The 23637-nt window shown below is 32.3% G+C and overlaps 10 protein-coding genes across 10 annotated transcripts; 2 read left to right on the forward strand and 8 right to left on the reverse strand.

The window, feature by feature from the left end:
* Positions 1-161: 161 nt before the first annotated feature.
* Positions 162-524, reverse strand: Kpol_344p1 (ribosomal eL24 family protein; the record flags this gene model as incomplete). The annotated part of the gene is made up of 1 exon (XM_001642489.1): positions 162-524. The coding sequence occupies one exon, from the start codon at positions 522-524 to the stop codon at positions 162-164; it is 363 nt and encodes a 120-aa protein (XP_001642539.1).
* A 1032-nt stretch (positions 525-1556) lies between these two features.
* APL1 (Apl1p) lies at positions 1557-3680 on the forward strand (the record flags this gene model as incomplete). The annotated part of the gene is made up of 1 exon (XM_001642490.1): positions 1557-3680. One exon carries the CDS (start codon positions 1557-1559, stop codon positions 3678-3680), a length of 2124 nt encoding a protein of 707 aa, XP_001642540.1.
* Positions 3681-3777: 97 nt separating this feature from the next.
* CMS1 (Cms1p) lies at positions 3778-4734 on the reverse strand (the record flags this gene model as incomplete). Its single annotated transcript, XM_001642491.1, has 1 exon — positions 3778-4734. One exon carries the CDS (start codon positions 4732-4734, stop codon positions 3778-3780), a length of 957 nt encoding a protein of 318 aa, XP_001642541.1.
* Positions 4735-5350: 616 nt separating this feature from the next.
* On the reverse strand, positions 5351-7621 carry Kpol_344p4 (C2H2-type zinc finger protein; the record flags this gene model as incomplete). The annotated part of the gene is made up of 1 exon (XM_001642492.1): positions 5351-7621. The coding sequence occupies one exon, from the start codon at positions 7619-7621 to the stop codon at positions 5351-5353; it is 2271 nt and encodes a 756-aa protein (XP_001642542.1).
* A 1392-nt stretch (positions 7622-9013) lies between these two features.
* Positions 9014-10387, reverse strand: KGD2 (dihydrolipoyl transsuccinylase; the record flags this gene model as incomplete). Its single annotated transcript, XM_001642493.1, has 1 exon — positions 9014-10387. The coding sequence occupies one exon, from the start codon at positions 10385-10387 to the stop codon at positions 9014-9016; it is 1374 nt and encodes a 457-aa protein (XP_001642543.1).
* Positions 10388-13141: 2754 nt separating this feature from the next.
* On the forward strand, positions 13142-19165 carry NUM1 (Num1p; the record flags this gene model as incomplete). The annotated part of the gene is made up of 1 exon (XM_001642494.1): positions 13142-19165. One exon carries the CDS (start codon positions 13142-13144, stop codon positions 19163-19165), a length of 6024 nt encoding a protein of 2007 aa, XP_001642544.1.
* Positions 19166-19391: 226 nt separating this feature from the next.
* CTH1 (putative mRNA-binding protein CTH1) lies at positions 19392-20306 on the reverse strand (the record flags this gene model as incomplete). The annotated part of the gene is made up of 1 exon (XM_001642495.1): positions 19392-20306. One exon carries the CDS (start codon positions 20304-20306, stop codon positions 19392-19394), a length of 915 nt encoding a protein of 304 aa, XP_001642545.1.
* Positions 20307-20764: 458 nt separating this feature from the next.
* On the reverse strand, positions 20765-21919 carry Kpol_344p8 (ENTH domain-containing protein; the record flags this gene model as incomplete). The annotated part of the gene is made up of 1 exon (XM_001642496.1): positions 20765-21919. One exon carries the CDS (start codon positions 21917-21919, stop codon positions 20765-20767), a length of 1155 nt encoding a protein of 384 aa, XP_001642546.1.
* A 505-nt stretch (positions 21920-22424) lies between these two features.
* Positions 22425-22913, reverse strand: CPR1 (peptidylprolyl isomerase CPR1; the record flags this gene model as incomplete). Its single annotated transcript, XM_001642497.1, has 1 exon — positions 22425-22913. The coding sequence occupies one exon, from the start codon at positions 22911-22913 to the stop codon at positions 22425-22427; it is 489 nt and encodes a 162-aa protein (XP_001642547.1).
* A 73-nt stretch (positions 22914-22986) lies between these two features.
* Positions 22987-23637, reverse strand: Kpol_344p10 (uncharacterized protein; the record flags this gene model as incomplete). The annotated part of the gene is made up of 1 exon (XM_001642498.1): positions 22987-23637. A coding segment is annotated over one exon (651 nt), but the record flags the coding sequence as incomplete, so codon positions are not given.

Here is a 23637-nt window from a genome sequence, read left to right on the forward strand (position 1 = left end):
AAAATATAGTGTTCCCATTGTCTTTTTTTTTTTAGGAACAATTACATTTTTTTTCTCTTCCCTCGAAATATATTTTTTCTTTTTGTTTCTTAGCAAAGCATTAGAAATTTCAATTCTTTCATTTTTAACATTCAGGGTGAGATTAACCCATTTTCTTTCTTTCAGAAGTTTCCTTTTTTATTACCTTCCATTTTGTTTATAAGAAGGGTTTTTCCCAGTATCGGGCAAAATTCCTCTATTTCGGACATTGCCTTCAAGGTAGTGGGAACCAAATTTTTGTTATACTTTCCAGGGACATTTCTTTTTGTGCAAAGGTTCAATGTAGAATCAACTGCCCATTTTTTACCAGCAGATTTTTTGAAAGTTTTAGTCCATCTTAATTTACGTGGGTTACGACGTTGTTTGAAGTTTTTATGACCCTTAGAACGACAAAATCTGAATTCTTTAGCATCGTTTCTAACAAACATAATACCATGACCAGGATAAACTGGAGAGGAACAGAAATGACATTGATAAATTCTCATTTTTTCAGTTAGCTTTTATTTCTAAATATCCACTACCTTGAACTCTTAAAAAGATAATCAAAGTTCCAGTGATTCCAAATTTTACAACTACTTGTATACAACTGATAATTGATAATGTACTTTAAGCAAACTTATACAATTTAGAAGTATATATCGAAACTAAGAAAGATTTGATTCAACTTTATCATTGAGAGATGAGATGAGATGAGATGAGCTTTGAAATTTTTCAGTGTGCTTCTTTACAAAAATATGAAAAAAAGAAAAAAAAAAAAAATTGGTAAAAAGCAATCCATGTTCACCTATATCACGTGACCATAACAATTGCCTAATTAGGCAAAACCTATAAAAATATATGGTGTCAATGAGATATACCTTTATATATAGCGATTAAGGTCTAGATCAATGGAAATATAAAAGTACATAATCATTACTTAATAAAGATATCTACCATTATAGTATCTATTTCAGTAAAACAAAAGAAGATTTCAATACCTTGTCAAGACTGAAGCAAATATTATTTCTATTTTAAGTGTCGTACCTGAAAAAAAACACATATCTGGTATATGATCTTCTAATATCGACATTATGCTATTGAATTTTTATTATCCAAAAACACTAGAGATATAATCAAATATTATTCTAGTTATTTGAACAATTACTAGAATATATTTACAATTGTATAGCCAGATCTATCTTAGATGGTATGTGGCATTTAAGCGATAAAAGTTAGTAATTATTGACGAAAGGCTCTTTTATATCATAAATAAGCATATTGAAATATTGTTTAAGCTCTTACAATGGAATTTATCAATTTGGTCTGATCTAAAGCTAGCTCGAAAGAGTTACCGAATCCATATGAACTTGGTGACTAGATATCAATTATAATCGGGGTATCAATTTAAGTTGCTTTCTTTTCATTTTATTTGGAACAAAAATAGATCATCGTTTGATCAAACAAGCTATTATATATTCTTTATCAGAGTAATCCACTATTTGACTTTTAAAGGGATCTAGGGGTATTAAGTCTTAATAATGTCAGATCAAAGGATCTTTACAAGGTACAGGGCTGATGAAATCAAAGCAGAGTTTCAAAATGTTGAAGTCAAAAAATTCAAATCAAATGCCATGAAAAGGAAGAATGCTTTAAGAAAAATTATAGCAAACTTAACAATGGGCAATTTAAATGAGATGTCTTATTTATTTCCCGAAATTATAAATTATTGGAAAATTGAAGATGATATAGAGGTAAGAAGAATTTGTCATGAATATATTAGAAAACTAGGACCTTCCAAGCCTAAAAATGCAAATGATGCTTTGCCTTATATTTTGAAAGATTTAGATAATAGAAATCCTGCTTTACAAATAATGGCAATTAAAACTCTTCTTATGGTCCCATCTCCAGATTATGTAGATGAAGCTTTTAGATTTGTCTCTGGAATAATAAATCGTCGTTCTTCTTCCAGTGATGTTTTAAAAACTTCTATTTTTGCATTAACACAATTGGACGACATAAATCATGACAGAGCATTACCTTTGTTAGATAGTCTAAGAGATATAATAAGTGGAGATCACCAGATCAATTCTGTTAAAGTTGCTGCCTTGAATACTTTATATACAATTCATGAGAAAAATTTGTCACTTCCGAACCTTAATCTGACTGTTGATGCATCTTATGATTTGTTAACTATTTTGCCAAAATTAAATGAGTGGGATAAGGCTCTACTTTTGGAATCATTAATTTGTGTATGTGTGCCGCAAACTCACAATGATGCCTATGATCTGATAGACATGGTAGAACCACAACTACAACATGTCAATACTTATGTCGCCCTAAATGCATTGAAATTTATTATCTATATTACCAATTATGTTGATCATATTTCTGATAATTTATCAAAAAAGTTATCTTCTTCCATTATTGCCTTATTGAACAAACCTCCTGAATTACAATTTTTAGTTTTGAGAAATGTCATTTTATTACTATTAAGCAGAGAATCCCTTATTTTAAATTTGGATGTTTCATACTTTTTTGTTGAATACAATGATCCGATTTATATAAAAGATACAAAGTTAGAATGCTTATACTTATTAGCAAATAAGGACAATTTACATAATATTTTAGAAGAGTTGGAGCAGTATGCAACAGATATTGACATTCAAATGTCAAGAAAAGCTATAAGAGCAATCGGGAATTTAGCAGTAAAATTGGATGAAAATTCAGCCGATGAGTGTGTTAATACCTTGTTAAACTTACTAGAATTTGGTGTAGATTATGTTGTGGAAGAAATAATATCTGTATTCAGGAATATTTTAAGAAAATATCAAGATCAGTATAAATCTCAGATAAGTACGTTGGTATCCTACACTGATTCCATTCATGAGTCCGATTCTAAAAATGCTATGATCTGGATTATTACCAATTATGCTGATATATTACCTGAATATTTAGAATATTTCAGAGTATTTTCTTCTCATATTTTGGAAGAAACACTAGAAGTTCAATTTTCAATTTTGAATTCCTCAGTTAAATTTTTTGCTAGAAATATATCAAAAGAGACAGAAGCTCTTTGTATTGAAATATTGAAGTGTTGCACAGAAGAAATTGATAATCCTGATTTAAGAGATAGAGCGTTCATGTACTGGAGATTATTATCATTATTACAGTCTCCAAAAAGTGAAATTAATGTTGAAGTAATTAAAGATATTGTCGATGGGGAATTGCCATTGATCGAATTAAATACAAAATTAGATCCTGCGATATTAGAAGAATTAGAATTAAATATTGGCTCTATTGCTTCAATATACCTAAAACCCGTTTCTCAAATATTCAAGCAAATAAAAACTAAACAATTACCCTCAAGTTCTGTTCTTAATCAGAATAGGGATTCAATCAATATTGTAAGTAATGAAAATTTAATTCATGAGCAAAAACGGTCACAGACAGATAGATTTTCCGATATAAATCATTATTCAGAAGGAAGAAGCATACCAAGTAAGCCTTCAAGAAGAAATACAATAATGGATGATTATGATAAACCTGCTGAAACTGTAAACCAGTTAAAAGGTAAGATGAGATCATCAAACTCAAGCTCATCACTTTTATCTCGTAAGCCAACAAAATTAATGAGAAAACTAACAATAAAGAAACCATTTTAAATACTGTAATGACTTTCCGTATATATACACAAAATATAGATTTTTTATCATTTTTAATGTAATTATACATGATTAATAAAATATAAATCCTCTTATTCTAATAAAGTAATATTTTGACAGAACTCTTATTATCTAAAATCTTTTTGAGTACCTTACATAAAAGGGCAGTATTCTCTGATGCAATTAAAGAATTCTTCTTTGGGTCTAAATAGCTAGCGTCAAGAATTATATCTAGTTTATCCTTACCTGCATAGAATAAATCTGTGTTTTCAAGCAACTTTTCCATACGTGTTGGCGTAGTGATAAAATATTTTAGATTTTTAAATTTTTTGTTATTTTCACCTAGGACATTAGCTACCATGTCGATATCCTCCTTCAATTTGTTCTTGGCAAATAATTTTACTGAAGTTTTATTACCATTCAAACTTCTATGGACATCTGCAACTCTAATGTTTGACATTGAAAAAATGATAGCTTTTGGAGACTTCGAGAATTGTGACATAAATTCTGGAAAATTAGTCAAGTTACGATCTTTATCTGCAAATTTTGCAGTCGAGATAAAATCTGTTTTCTTCAGATAGATATCCTCAAGTTCTAATGCACTTAAATCTGGATTCTTTTCACGTATTAGAGTTGTAAAGTAATCTGAAATTTCTTCATTAGTACCTTTTGGAATACTTTTCAATTTTTCCTCAAGGTAAATAGCTTGTTCCTTTCTCTTTTCATGAACTTTAGATTTTCTCAATTTTTTCTGTCTCTTCGAAAGTTTCTCTTCTTCCTCTTCTAGAATATCATCTTCTATTGGTCTTTTCTTTTCAGATGTGTTGGTGGCTTCATCGATTGTATTCTCTATATTTTTATCTTCTGAAACTTCTTCAGTAATTTCTCCAGCTGATTCATAATCATATACCAAACCGTCATCTAAATCATCTGCATTAGACATTTTTACAATACTATTAGTTAGTTCTTTGAGTGACAGAAGTAATAAAAATATTCTGTAAAAACCTTTTAAATATATGATTAATTGCAACAATAACATATCTTCACATCTCATCTCATCTCATCTCTTCTTACCTCATCTCAAATTTATATCAACATAAAAATCACTGTCTTAATAGAATTTTCACCATCACGTGATTCAAATTTGTCAAAATCCTTTAAGTATTACCCTACGTAACTACCGACTAATTATCTCGCTATCAAAAATTGAATTCATATAAATGAGATCAATGAGAAGTGTCTGTCCAATATCAAAACGTCTGTCTCCAAGTCAAGTCATATTTTCAATATTATTTGATTAGGCTCTATACTATTGTTACGAGTATTATTATATTTATTCCAACTGCCATTTATATATTATCTATTCAGATGATGACGAAGTTTCTTTTGCTATTATTGCCACTTCTGTTGTAGAGATTAAATTAACAACATTTATTTTTATTGAAATTACCATTACTTGATACCCACCAATACCTAGTTGACAAAAAAAAAACCTTACATTAGATCCTTGATATCTATAGATATGTACTACCAGATTACTCAACAATGATGTTCATTTATTTTTGAAAATTAATTAATTAATAAAATAAGTCTTTTATATATTTGTAGCTATATTTAATATTACAATTGAAATTGAATATTACCTTTAAACAATTTTCAATTTAGTTTGTTTATGAAAGCTCTAACCTTCCTCCCAATGGTGATCCCAGATCACTTGCCCCAGAGGATAGGGATGGAGATAACATGATATGAGGACCATTCATCGCCATATTATGTGGCAGCTGTAGTAACCCATGCTTCGTCATCTCATTTCTTAATTGTTCTTCCATTTTATATGTTACATAACCAGTAGAATCCTTTTTTATACTATCCCTTACAGGACTACTGTTAACACTACCAGGACCTTTTACTGGAGATTTTTTAACAATAGCTTTATCCTGTTTATATTGCCCATTGCAATTCTTCTTAGATTTATGAGCGAGGTATGTTTCTTCCTTATTGAACTTTTTACCACACACACATATTAATTTCCTTTTTGAGTGAGATTTCTTATGCCTTACTAAATCATGATTCCTCACAAACGATTTATTGCACTCTTGGAAATCACATATATAGGGTCTATCTTTCAAATGCGTTTGAATATGTGATCTAATATTATAACGTCTTTTGAATATCTTGTGACAGTTAGGATACAAACACTCATATGCCCGTTCTGATAATTCTTTGACATATATATCAATGGTCCCACGAGGTAATGTGGTCAATTTTCGAGTGATTTTAGTCGGACTGCTATTCTGACTATTCTGATTATCATTCGATTCATGCTGAGGGGATTTATCATCAAAGAACTTTAATACAGGAGATGGTGTTTCCACAAATTTAAAATGATTTTCTGGCCTTGGTATGTTACCATAATAGCTACTATCAGGTTCTGGAAATTCAATACTATGATCGCTATTTCGTCTATTAGGCGTCCTTTCATTGTTCAATGAAAGTATAGGTGGATTTAAGTATGATACTGAAGAAGAATCATTAAATATATTATCGGATCTATCATTTTTCAAATCAATATTGGCCTTAGTTGGGGTATGATGAAATGTCTGCTTTTGAGGAAATATATTTTTGCCTATCGGTGTATTACTTGTTGAACCTGGGATTGTTGGCATTTTGTCCACTTGTAACGAATTTGAAATGACAGATTTAGAATCCTTTGGCTTGTTTCCTGACATTAATTGTATTCCCAAACCAACAGTCTCATGATAATCTGAGTCACTCACATCATCATCATGGTGTTGCAGAATGGTGGAAACTGTGGAAATCGTTGAATCTTTTTTCCTATGTGATGGCGATGAAAATCTAGAAGAACCGTAATAACCTTTCCCACTATTTGTAAGTAAATTAGGTGTATTCAAACTAATTGTATTAATTGGCGGTTTCAAATAATCTTGATGGTAGCCACTATTTAATAGGTTATTGTGTTCACTTAAGAAATGATTACCAGATCCATTTTCAGAAGGTTTATATTTGGATTTTCTAGAAGGAGATCCATTGAAGGATGCATTTGACATTGGAGGTGAAATCATTGATTGTGGTGGAAATTGGTAACTGCCAGATTTTGAATTGGAGGTTATAATTATATCATGTCGTTGTGGTGACATCTTTTGGGGTGAAGGTGTATTTTTGAAAGGTGTACTCACTTTTGTTTCAGTAACCAATTGGTTTGTAACAACTTCTTGTTTCAACAAGGCATTCTGAAGATGTTCTTGTTGTAAGCGATTTTCTAATAATTGTTGCTCCAATTTCATGTTCATTTCCTTTTGTTTTTCCAGAGCCATACGAAGTTCTTCTTGCTGTTTCAACAAAGTTTTCCCTAATTGAGTTGATTCTTCATCGTTACTTCCATTGTTTTTAGAGGCCGGATAGCTGTATTCTAGTTCATTAAAGTCTTTTGGGTATTCATTTTCGTTAATGTCGTTTCTTGGAGTATAATTTTTTTTGATACTGGATATACTTAAGGTTTTGTTATGATTAGCAAAACCAAAGATAGCAGTTCCGCTTTGACCTCTTTTATGTTTATTATTTGTAATCAGATCGTTTGAATTACTGCCAGTCTCAATATTAACAGTTCCGAAATTTAACTGTAATTGATTCCAATCAAAATCTCCTAAACCAAAATTGTCTTTCTTATTTGATTTATTCTCATCAGTATCAGGAATCATTGGGATATCCAAACCATTCAATTCTTGAGTCAACAATTTGTCCATTTCATCATAATTTAGATCTAATCCGTAGTCAAATCCGTCATTTTTATTTGAAATATCGTCGATCGCTGAATACTCCAATTGTTTGTTGAAATGATTTTCTCCATCATATAATTTATTTCTATTATCTACATTTTTCAATATATCAGAAGGGTTGATATTCCACCTTTCTGAATCCATTGTCCTATTGTATTTAAAATATTAAAAAATACTTGGAATCTCTTGTTATTAAATGTATAGTATTGATCTTTTGATTATGAATATTAATTATTATTATTATTATTTATTAATTATTTGACTGAATTATTGTTTTGTAACCTATGTTTTTGTTGAGACACTTGAAGTTCCCCCTTCAAATCTATGTCTTATTCCAATGTGTCTTTAAATTATCTATGCCAGTCTCCTAATCTCTTATATCAAATAGTAAAAAAATTATCAATGAGGTATATAAATAATTTTGATTAATGAATTAGACTAAAACTAATTTCGAATCCAGAATCCAAATATTCTAATAAACTTCAACAAACATTCATTATCATATTAAAAACAGTCTCTTCTTGTACTGGTTCGACTAACAGATCAAAAAAGTTTCTACTTTGAAAATAAATATTTTTCTTCCTCAAGTTATTTTTATACAGCATTCGATATATTTACCTTATACCCAAAGCGGGAAAATACCGAATTTGTTTAATTAATCACGTGACTAACAGTATTACCATTATTGGAATTATTTATTTACGTCAGACCACTTGAGTACTCAAACGATGTTGACAAGCAAGGATAGAACTAAGTTTGTTTCAGATCTCTGAGATCTAGAGATACACATTAAATGTCTTTAAAAATGAGACAATCTCTACAGCTAGTTAAGGGTTGAATCATTTCATATTCGTTACAGAGCATTTCTAGGAGAGAGCTTTTCTTGATAAGATCATGTTTTGCCTGGATTGGGACATCATAGGGAAAAGGATCCATACCAACAGAAGTAATAATGGAGATATGTGATATCTAGATTTTTATAACCATATTCTTCAATAAATTCTTGAATTTTTATTAACTTATCAAACATGATTATATATAATGTCAGCTAGAATGAAATAGGAATGTAAATATTAAGTTTAAATTAGTTGAAGAAAAAACACACCAAACATTTAAACCTTATGTATATATAATTTTTTTAACTAGATTATATATGTACAAACTTTTGGCATTATAAGTAAATAAATAGATAAATAAATAGTTCATTTGTTATAAAATCTCATAAAAATTAAAGACGATGCTATCTCATTCACAGACCATATCTGTCAAAGGATATTTAGAATGACTTGTGAATAAAAAAAACAACCATATACTGCAGGTTTCATATAGTACAAGCAATATAAATATTCCTTGTAAAATTATGAGTTCAATAAAGACAGACTAATCGTGCGAATAGAGACAACATGGAATATGGAATATTAAAATATGGCACCCAATTGTTGTAGAAAAGTGGATGGAGGTGGAGGAGGGAAGATAAAGAATATATATATATACGAATTAACGAAGTTTTTGTAATATGTCTTAATTTACATCAACTCACATCAAAAGCATCTTTCTTGGATCTTCGATCAATTCTTTAACAGTCTTCAAAAAGGTAACAGCTTCTCTACCATCTAGTAATCTATGATCGTAAGTTAAAGCCAAATACATCATTGGTCTTGAAGCAATGGTGCCATCTGGCAATGTAACTGGTCTCTGTTTAACACTATGTAGACCCAAAACAGCAGTCTGTGGCATGTTAATAATTGGAGTACCATATAGAGAACCAAAGACACCACCGTTGGAAATAGTAAAAGTACCGCCACTCATATCTTCTAAAGTTAATTTACCATCACGGGCCTTTTGGCCTAGACGTAGAATTTCTTGTTCCATACCTAGGACAGATAGGGATTCTGCGTTACGAACAACTGGGGTAACTAGACCCTTTGGTGTAGCAACAGCAATTGAGATATCAGTATAGTCACGGTAGACAATTTGATCATTTTCAATAGCAGCGTTTACAGTTGGGATGTCCTTCATGGCTAAAGTACATGCTTTTGAAAACAAACCCATGAAACCAAATTTAATGTTTTTGGTCTTAATAATTTCATCTTTGTATAACTTTCTCATTTCCATAACTGCAGACATATCGACTTCATTGAATGTAGTCAAAGAAGCAGCTGTATTTTGGGATTCCTTTAATCTTTCAGCGATTCTCAATCTCATACGGTTCATCTTAACCTTGTGTTCACTACGAGAAAAGCTGGTTAAGGATTCAGCGGCAGGGGTTGGGGAAGAAGCAGCTGGTTGTGCAACCTTTGGAGCTGCAGGCTGTGGAGATTCCTTTTTAATTTCTGGTTTTGGAGCCTCGGTTTTAACGACTGGGATTTCTTTACCAGCATCTGGGGATGGGGTTGGAGCTGGAGTTGAAGCTGAATCGGTGCTAGCAGCACCGCCAGCAGGAGCTTCACCAGGTTCAATTTCTGCTAATTCGTCTCCAACAGTGACTGTATCTTCTGGTTGAAAGCATAATTTAGTGACTTTACCTGTGACTGGAGAGTTAACTTCGATGTCAATTTTATCAGTCTCGATGGTAGCTAGTAATTCATCTTGAGTGACGAAATCACCGACAGCTTTGGTATACTCTTTTAGAGCACCTTCAGTCAATGATTCTGCCATTGGTGGTACCTTTACCATGGTGGATTCCCAACGTTTTTCAGTGACTCTCCATAGACGAGATTTTTGTAACCATAAATCTTTTGAGAGCTTGTTATTACTTAAAATCGAAGAAGAGTAGCATCTTTGGGATACGTTAGCGTTTTGATTCTGACTAATCGAAGATGAATTTAACAAAGGGGTGGTGGTACGTAAAGCTCTTTTCAAAACAGATGTATTTCTTGTAGCTGATCTAACAGATTGTTTGGACAACATTTTTTTCGTTTTATATTTTTACTAATTTAGTTTAGTTTAGTTTTGTTTTAATTTTATTTTAATTTTTTTTGCTTTCTTTCTGATCACAAATGTCTTTTGTTAATCTGTAAATATATATATGTATGGGATAATTATATATATAACAGAAGGATAGGGGGGGGGGGGGAATGAATTGAAACCTTCTATAAAAGTTTAAGTATTGGAATAGCACAAATTGATTCCTATTCTTTCTAAATTTTGTTTTTAATTTGAATTGGTTCCTTTAATTGAAAGACTCAAATATCAAAACAGAATTCTCGAAAAAAAAAAAAAATAATTAAATAAATGCAACGATAACCTAAAAAATTCTTCTTCTTATTATTATTATTAATGAATATGCAACAACAATGTCAACTGTAAATAAATAGACAGATAAATTGAGTTGTAGCTACAAAGTAGAATAAATTAGTTTTCTTATGATTTTTGTAAATACCGACCGTCAATTATTTATACGATTCGAGGCAGGTGTTTAATTTAATACTTTGGTGTGTTTTTTATATAATATAATGGAATATAGTATAATATAAAAGTATCGAGTAAGCTAAACTTGGGCAGGATAGAGGAGAGGGAGGGGGGCAGAGAGAGAAGATATTTAAGTGAGGGAGAAAAGGGATCAGAGTAGAAGAGACTTTGGAGCAAGACTATAAGGAAGAGAAGTAAAAGTGTCCTTTGTAAGAACAAGATGTCAGTATATATATATATATATGAGTGAGTGTGAAGTGTAAGTTGATTGGGTTATACCAATAGTAATTGAAACATTTGATGATTTCTTGAGATTTAATAGTGTATGTATTGTATAGGCTACTGGGGATGGGAAGTTGTAGTGGAAGTGCAAACCTGTTTGACAGGCTCAGAGAGACGCCATGCAAAGCAATTGGGATGGTTCAATGTGGTAAGGTAAGGTAAGGTATGAGTGTAGTTAAGAGGTAATTAATTTTCTTGGTGTTTGTTGTTTGAGTTAGTGTAATACAAACAAGTATACAAAGTGTATTGTTCTGGTTTGGTTTGGTTTGGTTTGGTGAAGATGCCAATTAATCATCGGCCAGCCAATCAGATCATGTTTTGGTGGGAAAGTTAGGATAGTTCGTTGTTGTCGATGTCGAAAAAGAGAAAAACACAGGGAGATGCAAATTAAAAAAAAAGGGGTTGGACAGTTGTGACGAACCAAAGCGAATTTAATTTGGATTCTTTTTTTGTTTGTGCTGTGCAAAGCAGATGCGGCTTTTGGTTGGTAGGGGGAATGGTCACAGGTGGGCGTGCCCTAATGCGAAGTACGGGAAGTGGGTTAGGGTTCTGGATGGGACGGGATGGGATGAGTTGAGTCGAGGTGGATGTGAGTTTTGTTGGGAGATGGGAGGGGGCAGAGGGAGGCAGAGGGAGGATGTGCTGTCGTTGGAGGTGATGGTGGAGAAATGGTTGGGTGGGCATGGGTGCGTGCGTGCGAGTGTTTTCGGAACAGGGGAGAAAAGGGAGAGAGTGATATGTCTGTGACTGGGCGGCTAATGTGTGTGTGTGGATACATTTTACGTCCGGGTAAGTTGTTTTATTTGCTTAATTAATTTTGTGACACAAAATTAATTAAGCAAATAAAAGTATTAAATGAGACACACCAGTAGTAAGATCGTATGTCACATAATATAATATAATATAATATACAAATTGAACAAATTTCAAGTCATATATAAACAACACAATTTTGTCGTTTCACTTCACTTCATGTTTGCTCCATTTCTCTTTTGGTAATAACAGATATGCTTTCATACTATTGCATTGTTTGCGTTTGCGTTTGCGTTTGCATTTACAATTACAATTACATTTGCAAGTTGCAATGCATTTTACCCTGACTTTGATCCAAAACTAATATTTTGTTAGGTTTTCCTAAATAGGTAATTGACATTTGCCTGTTGTTATATTTTATTTTTATGTTTTTTTTTTATTTTTCTACATACAAAACTTAGTTAGCCCTCTCTTTTGCACGGGGACACTGACTTACTAGATCAATTACACTACTATTTTTAATTATAGATCTCGATTTGGCTGGCACTCTGCTATTTGTTCGTGTTTTGTTTTGTTTTTTCTATGGATTCTGTCGGTAAAACACATGATGATGTTACCCAAAATAAAATAAAAAAAAATAAAGTGATCGATAGAATAACAATTAGACTGCAACACAAAAGCGAGATCTCATTGTTTTAACTTTATTGATCCACCTGTTCTTTCTATTCTTTACCACACATTGGACTTTAAGAATCTTGAGTTTCGTTTAACCTTTGTATAGATACATTCCCCATTCCATCATTTCCCCTTTGTTACACATACACCCTACTGATTAACATTACCATCACTACCTCAATCACAATTACAATTACAATCAGATACAACGAAAATCAACCACAACCACCACCACCAAATATAATTGCAAAATTAATAAAAGTAAAATAGATTTTGGTGTTTGATTTATATCGTGGCCTCCATTCAAAACTTATATATTAATATAATATAATATAATATAATATAATATATTAGAAACTAACTAACTATATCCGTTGTTCACATACTATCAAGTTACCACAGATCAATCAAATCAAATCTAATCTAGACATAGTTACCTTTTTTTGAATCATTCATTGTAAATCAATCAATTAATTAATTAATTAATCACTCTCTATCATAATTGACATTTTTGGGACATAATATATATATAATAGAGATAAAATGACAAAATCAAAAAAGACCAACTTTGCAGCGGCTGCTCTAGATGATATCAATGAAAAAGTAAATGATCAATTCCAAAACATTGTAGATAATGAAAAAAAAATTCATGGAATAAATCAGTCTACCGCTGAAACCCGTAATACAAGTAATACCACTAATAATAATAACTTCAAAAATAGACATTTCTCATTCTCAACAATTTTATCTAAAAGAGATAGAACCTCCACAGGAAGTATGTTTGCAGATAATGTAAATAATGGCAATGACAATATGAACTTCGTAATGGATTTAAGCGATAACCTACTTATAGAATGTAGAAGATTACAAGGTGAAATTGAAAGAAAATCAAAAAAATTAAATCAATACGAATCAAAATATAATAAATTAATAGATGAAAATAAATCATTAACTGAAAATTACCAGAATGAATTTACAAATTTAAATAAACTAATATCCGACCTTAAAGAACAGAACACCCAATTGAATGAAAAAATTATTCAACAAAATGATACATTAAATAAATCTGATCAACGAAATAAAGATTTGGTTTTCAATTCTAATAGTGACATGGAATCCACATATGGAAGTGAAACTAAAATGAATATCGAAGAAATGATAATAGCAATTGAAAAACAAGGTAATAAAATCATCCCTTTAAAGGAGTATAATGGTAATTTGGAAAATATCAGAGAATGGGAGTTCCCATCTGAAAATTATTTAATTGAAAAATCACAAAAATTTGATAAAGTTTTGATCTCAAAGGATGAACTTCACAATTTAAACAATCCTACTTTAAACTTTTTGCAATCAACTTTATCAAAACTAGGCTATAAAGCAGTAAAAGAAGATGAAGTTCAAAAGGATAACAGAGTCCCTGAAATAGAATATAGTATTGATGATATAATTGAAAACGATGCATTCGATAATAGCTCTGTCGCTAAAATGGCCAAAAAATTAAATTTAACAGTTTTATCAAATGATGATTTTAACGATTTACAAAATTTAATTCAACATCCAACTACCGAATACCTGAATAAAAAAGTAATGGAGACTGATAATATAATGATTGATAAAAACGAATATGATTTATTAATGAACAATTTGAAAAACCCTGACCTTGATGAAATTTCAATTCTTGCAAGAGAAAATGGATATATTCTTGTTAATGCAAATGATATTAATAAATTTGAAAATTCTTCTGATGAAAATATCACCGATGGCATAAACAATGGAGAGTACATCTTATTAAGGACAACTGAATATGAAACATTGGCACAACAATCGAATACTAACATAAATAAAGAAGAAGTTATAAATTTATGTTCAAAATTCGATCTGATTCCTTTATCTCAAAGAAAATACGATGAATTGATTAAGGGACCAGATGAAGAGACTATGAGTAAATTTGCATCAGAATTTGGTTATGTAGCATTACCAAGAGAAGAATTTGACATTTTACAATCTAAAATTGAATCACCCACTGAAGATGTAATAGAAAAATATACAGACGAAAGAGGTTTAATGGTGATAAAAAAAGTCGAGTATGAAGCTTTAAATTCAAAAATTAATAATATTTCTAAACTCGATTTAGAAAATATGGCTGAAAAACTATCAATGAAAGTATTAACCAATGACGCATACGATTCTATGGTTAATGAAATTAATAATAGATCTGCCAGATCTACTACACCACCAGCATCTAGAGTTTTAGCTAGCAAACAATTTTTTGAACAAGTTATTCGTGAAGAAAATGACCACCAAGATAAGATTTTGCATTCGACAAAAAAAATGGGTTTCGTGACGTTATCTAACAAAGAATATACGCAGTTGAAGGAAAACCAAAAAGATCACATATTAACAAAGACAGACATTTATAACGGAGCTAAAAATTTTGAATTGACAGTATTACCAACAGATGAATACAAGCAATTATTGAAAAGAAAAAATTTCAGAAATAGTCTTACCTATGATGACATTAAGCAATTTGCAGCTAAATTTGATATGAAACTAACACCAATCGGACTTTCTGAATATGATTCGCCGAGAGGGAAAGTTAAGAACTCTTCATTAATGTTTCGAGGATTAAATGAATCAAACCTTTCAATATTATCTACTGAAACACAATCTATATATTATGATGCCGCTGCCAATATTGATAAATCCAGACCTTCATCATCCGTACTTCTTTCTGAGAGCAGACCAGAATCACCATTCATTCGTAAGTCAACACCTCTGAAAAAAAATATCGATATTGCAACTGACAAATCTAGCATCACCGAAGAGAATACAGGCACAGAAGACGGAGATGATGCCTCGATAAATACAATGTCAGATTCTGTAACAGATAACGCTGAAAGCGAAAGACATGATTTTTCATTATTGGAACTAAAAAATAAGGCATTAGAATTTGGATATAGACTAATTCCTCTTGATGTCGAAGTAAACAGTGAAGAGACAAAATCAGGATCTTCAGTCAATATAGTAAATGAATCAATCGTATCCAATCCATCACAATCATCAGGTAGATTAGTTTTCTCTGATGGTTCTAGAGATCAAAATATTGATAGCTTCAACTTCGAAACTGAAAATAGCAATGTTTCTACACAACCTCCTTCGACAAATAATTATGTTGACAACAATGAATTAAGTAAAGAATATTTAGAAGAAAAGGCCAATGATCTTGGTTTAATGTTAATAACCGAAACGGAATTTATGGACTTGAACAGAGATAAAGTTCCAATCTATACCGAAGAGTCAATTAGGGAAGAAGCAAAGTTACTGAACTTGGCTGTTTTGGAAATTAATGAACTAAATTCACTACATATCAAAGCAGATTACGATAATATTAGCACTCCAGAACTAAGGGATATTGTTGAAAAGAGAGGCTATCAATTATTATCAGAACAAGAAGTGGAAAATATCAAGGAGGAATTTAAGGAAAGTCTTCTTTCACCTACAAATATCCAAGAAAATATATCTCAGCTTGGTTATTCAATAGTACCAACAGAAAGATATACCATTGAAATGTCTGAAAGGAGCAATTTAGATAAAGAATGTATTAAGTTGAAAGAACAGAATGAAGAATTACAGTTGAAAGTTGAGGAATTGACAATGCCAGAAACTAGAGCTGTTGAAAAAGAAAGTAAAGAAGGAAATAACGAAGAAAATAAGCAGTTAGAATTACAAAACTCAATTGATCGTTTAATAATAGAAAATGAAAACTTATCAAGTGATATCAATAATATTGAAGATACTCATAATGCACTAAAAGATGATCATATTGTGCTAGTGAGTAATCATGAGGAATTAAAATTACAGTTGGAAACCTTGACAGTGCATAAAGAGGATCTTGAGAGACGTATCGATGAGTTAGAAGATATGAAAATAGCTGAATCTGAACTAAATTTGCCTTTTTTAAAGCAGCGAGCTATTGAATTGGGAATGGTTATTATCTCTAAAGAGGAACATGACGATTTTGTAGGACAAAGCTTTCTAGAAAATACTGGAAAATTTGACTATCCTGATGACTTCGTTAGGACACATTCGAGGAATAAATCATCTGCCTCTAATCGATTATCTAGTGCAATTACTGACAGCGAAGGTAGACACTCTGATGAAAGTTTGACATCCGATTTGTTGAGTAAGAATTTAAATAATATAAAGGAAGAAGAAAATTTTGGATCTCAAGTCCAGTTTGATGAAGGAATTAGTGAAAATAAGGCACCAGTACTTACTGAAGAAGGTGTAAGAAATTTGGCAACAGATTTTAATCTAATAGTATTGACTAGGGATGAATATACAAAGTTAACTCTAGCTGTAGAAAATCCAAACAATGGTCTCGAATTTGCATCATTAGATTCAGTAAATTCTGAATTATCGAAGTTGACTAAATATACCGAAAAAATAACAGTTCAAGAAGAATCCCATGGTTCTAGATCGAGTTCAAAACAAGGTATTGTTGATAGTTCTAGTTTAGAAGATTCGCTAGATGAACTCTTAAAATATAAAACACCGCAATCTACTGTGGGTAAATCTGCAGATTTTGAAAGCAATACAGTAGCAAATATTGAGAGAAAGCTTTCTTTTGATGAAATTACACACGAAGCAGAAGAGATGGGGTTCATGTTGGTAAACAAAGATGAACATAAAGAACTTTTAAAACGAATTGAGGAAAAGACTCCTGCAGAATCCGATCTAGACTTAAATGGTATAAAGGACAAAGCTTCAAAGTACAATTGTGTTGTTTTAGAGTCAGATGAATTTAAAGCTATAAAACAGAAAATAGATAATTCCGAAATTTCCGCAGAAAATATAATTAATGAGGCACCAAAATATGATTTAGTTGTGTTACCAAGTAATGATTATGAAGAACTTAATAATAAATTAAAAAACCCAGTTTTAACTGAGAAGCAACTCAGAGAACAGGTAGCTGCTTTTGATTCAATTCTTCTTCCTCAAATTGAATATGGCCAATTACAAGAAAAGTTAAAGAATCCTGATTTATCAAAGAAACAATTGGAAGAGTATGCATCACAACATAACTTCATTATAGTAGATGCTGATGAATATAACTCAACAAAAGGTAATGGTGAAAATCGAAATCTCACTAAAGAAGAACTAATATCAGAAGCTGAAAATTTTGATTTGGTAACGATTAGTAAAGATGAATTCAACCTAATGAGAAATGAGTTTGAATACCCTACTTTGAATAGACAACAGTTAACTGAAAGGGCGATTGAATTTGATTCAGTTATTGTAGATGCTAAAGAATATAAACAAATGGAAAAAGCCATTCAAAATCCAATTATCACAAAAGAACAAATTGCCGATCAAGCTCCAAACTTTAATTTAATATTATTAGAAGAAGAGGAATATGAGAAACTTCTAGATAAAGAGCCGGTTGAAAAATACGCTAATCAAAGTAGAAATGTAAGTGAGCCAATTAATGACATTGGTAACGTTAGGGCAAGTGCTAAAAATTTTGGCCTATTATGTGTACCAGAAAATGCTTATATTTCTACACCAAATGCTCCTACTCCAAATCCAGATGAAGATGTTGTTTTACCATCCTCATACTATCAACAGCTGTTATCTACAAACGATGTTTCTTTAAGTGGCGTCACTAATAGTGATCTAGAACAAGAAGTGAGAAAACGTGGATTGACAATATCATCGAATGAGGCTAATATTAATAGCTTCTTACCACCTCCACCAATAGGCCCAGCTTCAGAATATCCAAGATCTCATACGAGGTCATCTTCAAAAAATGGTAATCACTCTGAATATAGTAGCTACCATGGCAGAACGCCGTCCAATACAGATGCTTCAGTTCTATCAAGAATAGAAAGTGGTACAGTGAATCATGCATACATGTCTCAAACAATGAATGATGTTGTATCTTTACCAACTATTGCATCATTTAGCGAGCCAAGCATGATTCCTGCCTTAACTCAAACCGTCATTGGTGAATATTTGTTTAAATATTATAGAAGACTAGGGAAATTTGGTGGTGAATCGAGACATGAAAGGTATTTCTGGATCCATCCTTATACTTTGACACTTTACTGGTCATCATCCAATCCAGTGTTGGATAATCCTTCAGCTAACAAAACTAAAGGGGTTGCCATTTTAGGTGTTGAAAGTGTTGCGGACAACAATCCATATCCTGTTGGTCTATATCATAAGAGTATTGTTGTTAAGACAGAATCGCGTAACGTCAAATTTACGTGTTCTACAAGACAAAGGCATAATATTTGGTTTAACTCATTAAGGTATCTATTGCAACGTAATATGGAAGGTATCAAGGTTAACGAATTAGTTGATGACTTATCTGATAATATGTATTCCGGAAAAATCTTCCCATTACCAGGTGAAACCTCTAAAACAGCTAATTCCAGATTGTCTGGTTCACGTAGAGTGATTCCAAGTTCATCATCAAACCTTGGACACCGAAGTAGGTTACCAGCAAATTCATCTCCATTATTAAAGACAAATTCCGGACTGTTCAAAAGATCCCATCATTGAAGAAATAGATTATAACTGAATTATAGTATATATTATAATTAAGATTTATTAATCTAGATAAATAAGTGACATAAAGGTATGTAGTACCTTTTATAAATAAATAATGATTGATGATATAATTGATAGGAATAATAATAATAATTATTACTATTATTATTCTTATTATTGTTACTATTATTACGATGAGGAGAGTAAAAATTAGTTGTTGAATAATAAATGCATGCCATTACCAGGACATTTTCTGTAATTCCTTAATTCTAGGGTGTAGATTTATCCTTCTAGAGCTAGTAGTATTCTGTTGAGGAACATCCTTATGTTGATGTAATTGATGTTGTTTCATTGGGAATGGATTTGATTGATCAATGGGTATAGGTATATGACCAGCTTTTTTATAGAGTTCGATGTCTCTATCATCACCATGCTTGAAACAACATCTAACTCCATATGGGCAATAACCTAATTTTGTCCAGTTAATACAAGGTTTAGTTCTATAATTATTTGAACGTGATTTGAACTTCACTTCATGCAAACCATGAGCAAATTGACACTTATTACCATACTTACAATAACCTTTTGTGGTAAACGTTTTGCAAAGTTCCGTTTTGAATAGTTGTTTATTCAATGGTTGTGTTAGTTCAGGTTCAATTGTAGTTTTCTTGAACTTAAATTGAGATTGATCTTGATTTGGGAATTGCAATGCAATATTGTTATCTGTACTAGCAGTGAATGCCAATTTAGTTAAGTTTTCTGTTGTTAATGGCAATGCATTCAAAGATAAAATATATTCATCATTTATTTTAACCTCTAGACTATTTTTGTTTGAGTTGTTATTCGAGTGATCATTATTGCTATGAACATTTACAGATTTCGAAGTATTAAAATTATTATAATTTAAGATCCTAGTATCCAAATTTAAACTTGCAAACGAATTCTTGATATCTAATGGGGAACCTATACTCGAAGCATTGCTAATATCGTCTTCCTCATCTTCGATTTGATCCTGAGCTAGATCATTGTCATTTAATAAGGTTTGTATATAGTAATCTTCTATTTCTTTAAGTTTGTTACTATAATCTTTATCATCACTCGAAAAAACTGAGGATTCAACGGTTGTAGCATAAACAGATTGAGAATAATTCATATTGAAAACGTATAACACCTACACAAGCACACACACTTCTGTTTACCTTATTACATATACAAGATATCTCTACTCGATCCGATCCAGGCATTGCTTCATCTAAAGATTTAGCTAAAGATCATTACTCTTATATACCAAATTCAAGAAATAACTCAACCAACTTCGAAAACTTAAAAGAAAGGGTGCTTATTGACAAATATGAACCATTAAATCAATCTAACAACCACTCTAGACCTAACTTCTATCAATTTTTAACAATGCACCCTGGTATGAACAAATATTATTACAAATCAATCCACCCATCGGGTGCATTAGTAAAATACTGCATAGTTCTAGAGGTTTTCGTTCAAACAAGGCTGAAATTCGAAACGAATTGTGAGATATTGACGTGATGTATATATATACATACATACATACATATATATATTATGTTTTACTTAGTAGATGTTAATAATTTGTTATATGAGAGACTTTGAGTTTGCAAACAAGTCTGCAAATGCATCTGTATTTGACGAAGTGGTTGTGAGTTTATTAGTTGGGTTGGCATCACTCTGGAAGTCACCAAACTCGTCAGCATCATCCTCTTGGGTGGCAGCAGCAGTTGTTGTTGTAGTGGTAGTTGCAGTGGTTGTAGTGGCCGCAGGTGTTGTGGATGGGGTAGTATCGAAATCCATATCTATTAGATCAGGGACATTTTCGTTTGCTTGAACTTGAGATTTATCCATCTTGTTTGTATCGTTTTTAAATAGGTCGTCACTATCGTGGTTTGAGTTTTGGGATAATTTACGTTGATGTTCTGTTTGTTTGATTCTTTCTCTTAGTATTTCTCTTCTCTGTTTTCTTTGTTCTTCGATATTTGACAATCTGCGGTTTCTTTGCTGTGGCTCGACTGAAGGAGACGAGGAAGTATGTTCTTCTAAATCAAACTCTATCGAGTCCATTGCGTTGGCATTGTATTCGTAATTTGCAGCGGATGAAGAAGAAGCAGATGAAGAGATAGAGCCTTGATATGATTCTGATCCTGATCTTTGAATTTTCATCATGTTTTTCTTGTTTTTCGACCTTTCTTCCCTTAAAAATTCAGGATCATCTACTAAATTGATGATAACTTCACATTTCTTCTGTATACCTCTTTCATGCACTTCCATTTTACCATCGTTGCAGAATTCGATTTTGTAATTTAAAATATTCGAATTAAAAATCTGTTTATGATTTTCTAAACAACTTTTAACTTGATTCAGTTCTTCTGGTTCAGAAACGTTTAAAAGCAAGTACTCGATGACAATCAAACATTTCAAGATAATTCTCCATTCACTACCGTAATTTACATATTCTTTTCTTGCCTTTTCATATAAGTTTTTTGGTCTCTTGGCCAGATGATCAACAATTCTCTTCAAAACGTACTCAGTCATCAGATACAAAGGGACGCTGTATTTATTTCTAATGACTTTCTGCAAATGTTTTGTAGTTGGACCCCAGGCATCTGTATTAGTAGCTCTTCTAATATCAATTTGGTAAGGTTCATATTGAACAATCATGTTCTGCATAAATCTTCCGGCATTACGAAAATCGTGAATACCTAAATTCTGAATCTTTTTTGATAGTGAGTCCATTCTTTTCAATAGATGAGTTACTTCCTAGAGGCTATAGATGCAGCTGGATCACACACTATCCAATTATTTAATACAACCATTATTAATAGATTTTTGTATACCTTCTTATATATTATATATATAAAAGTGTCAAGTTCCTATCGAATATTTTCATTAATCCGACAAAAGCGTGGTGGGAGCCTAAATCGAAGTCCGGGTAATATCAGGATATTTCGCTGGAATCACCAATGCATGGATATGGACAAGGATTAGTACAGGTATAAAAGTCTAATCGATGTCTAAATTCAGATCAATTGGACTAGTCCAATTTGACTGGTCTCCTCTGTCACTGCCCCTCCCACCTCCCCACTCAATTCCTACTAGAGTCTTTTCAATCTCATCAACCAGTAGCAATGATAGATTTAACATACACTGTGGATATTATTACTATTGGATCATAATATATTAATAAAGAAAGACATATTTATATTTAGATTATATAAAACTAGCTAACGTTGGAAACATCTTATAATTGACCGGACTTGGCAACGACAATTCTAGCTCTGGTGGCACCAGATGGAGAACCCAAAGTTTCAACCTTCTTGACAACATCGAAACCTTCAGCAACTTCACCAAAGACAACGTGCTTACCGTCTAACCATGGACATGGGACAGTGGTGATGAAGAATTGAGAACCGTTGGTACCTGGACCAGCATTGGCCATGGACAACAAACCTGGTCTGTCGTGCTTCTTAACAAAGTTTTCATCTGGGAACTTACCACCGTAGATAGACTTACCACCAGTACCGTTACCAGCAGTGAAATCACCACCTTGCAACATGAAGTCTGGAATGACTCTGTGGAATGGAGAACCAGCGTAACCGAAACCCTTTTCACCAGTACATAGAGCTCTGAAGTTTTCAGCAGTCTTTGGAGTAACGTCGTTGTACAAGTTGAATACAACTCTGCCTAATGGTTGACCATCAGCTTCAACATCGAAAAATACCTTGGACATGTTTCTTGAAATAAAATTTATAAGAGTTTGCTAGTCTTGTCTTTGACAATTGCAAGTAATAACGAAGAAACAATCAATTAATCAATGAACCAACCCAATGCAAACTGACAATTGGCAAACGTAAGGTAAGGACCTGGCAGGTTGAGTTTATATAGTTTTTGAATGTAGTGGAAGAAGGGGCCCAATTGTCAGAGAGAGAGAGGAATGGTATTTGGCAATTGTTTAGCAGCATAGCATGGGAAAGATGTAAGGTAAGGTGAATGATATGATATGAAGTGATATAAAGAGAACCGTTGTGGTCGTTCTTCTTTGGGTTCAGATTGGGTTCTTGCCTGGTGCTTGCTTGGAAGGTTGTGATGTGAGTGTGTCTAGGCCTTCTCTTGTCTGCTCTTGTGTGGTTGTAGTTGTAGTTTTGTAGTTTTGTAGTTGGTGAAAATTTATTTGCTTTGCTCTGCTTGTTGGTGGATTGCAGTGCAGTTGAAGTCCAGACGGTTGGATGACGTATAAGGAATAGCTTGGTCGTACAGAGGTGGTCCTGGTTCGTGGTGGTGGTGGTGGTGGTGGTGAGAGATGTTTCCAGAAAGAGCAGGCGTTGCCTCTTAGGGTTTGGGAAGTGGAAGTTGGTGGTGAAGTAGTTGAAGGGGGTGGTTGGTTGGTTGGTTGGTTGTATGAGGTTAGAGAAGGGGAGGGCAAGGGTAAGTAAGGGTAAGGGTAAGGGTAAGGG

This window comes from Vanderwaltozyma polyspora, genomic scaffold (assembly GCF_000150035.1).
Source record: "Vanderwaltozyma polyspora DSM 70294 KpolScaffold344 genomic scaffold, whole genome shotgun sequence".
In the NCBI taxonomy this organism is placed as follows: domain Eukaryota; kingdom Fungi; phylum Ascomycota; class Saccharomycetes; order Saccharomycetales; family Saccharomycetaceae; genus Vanderwaltozyma; species Vanderwaltozyma polyspora.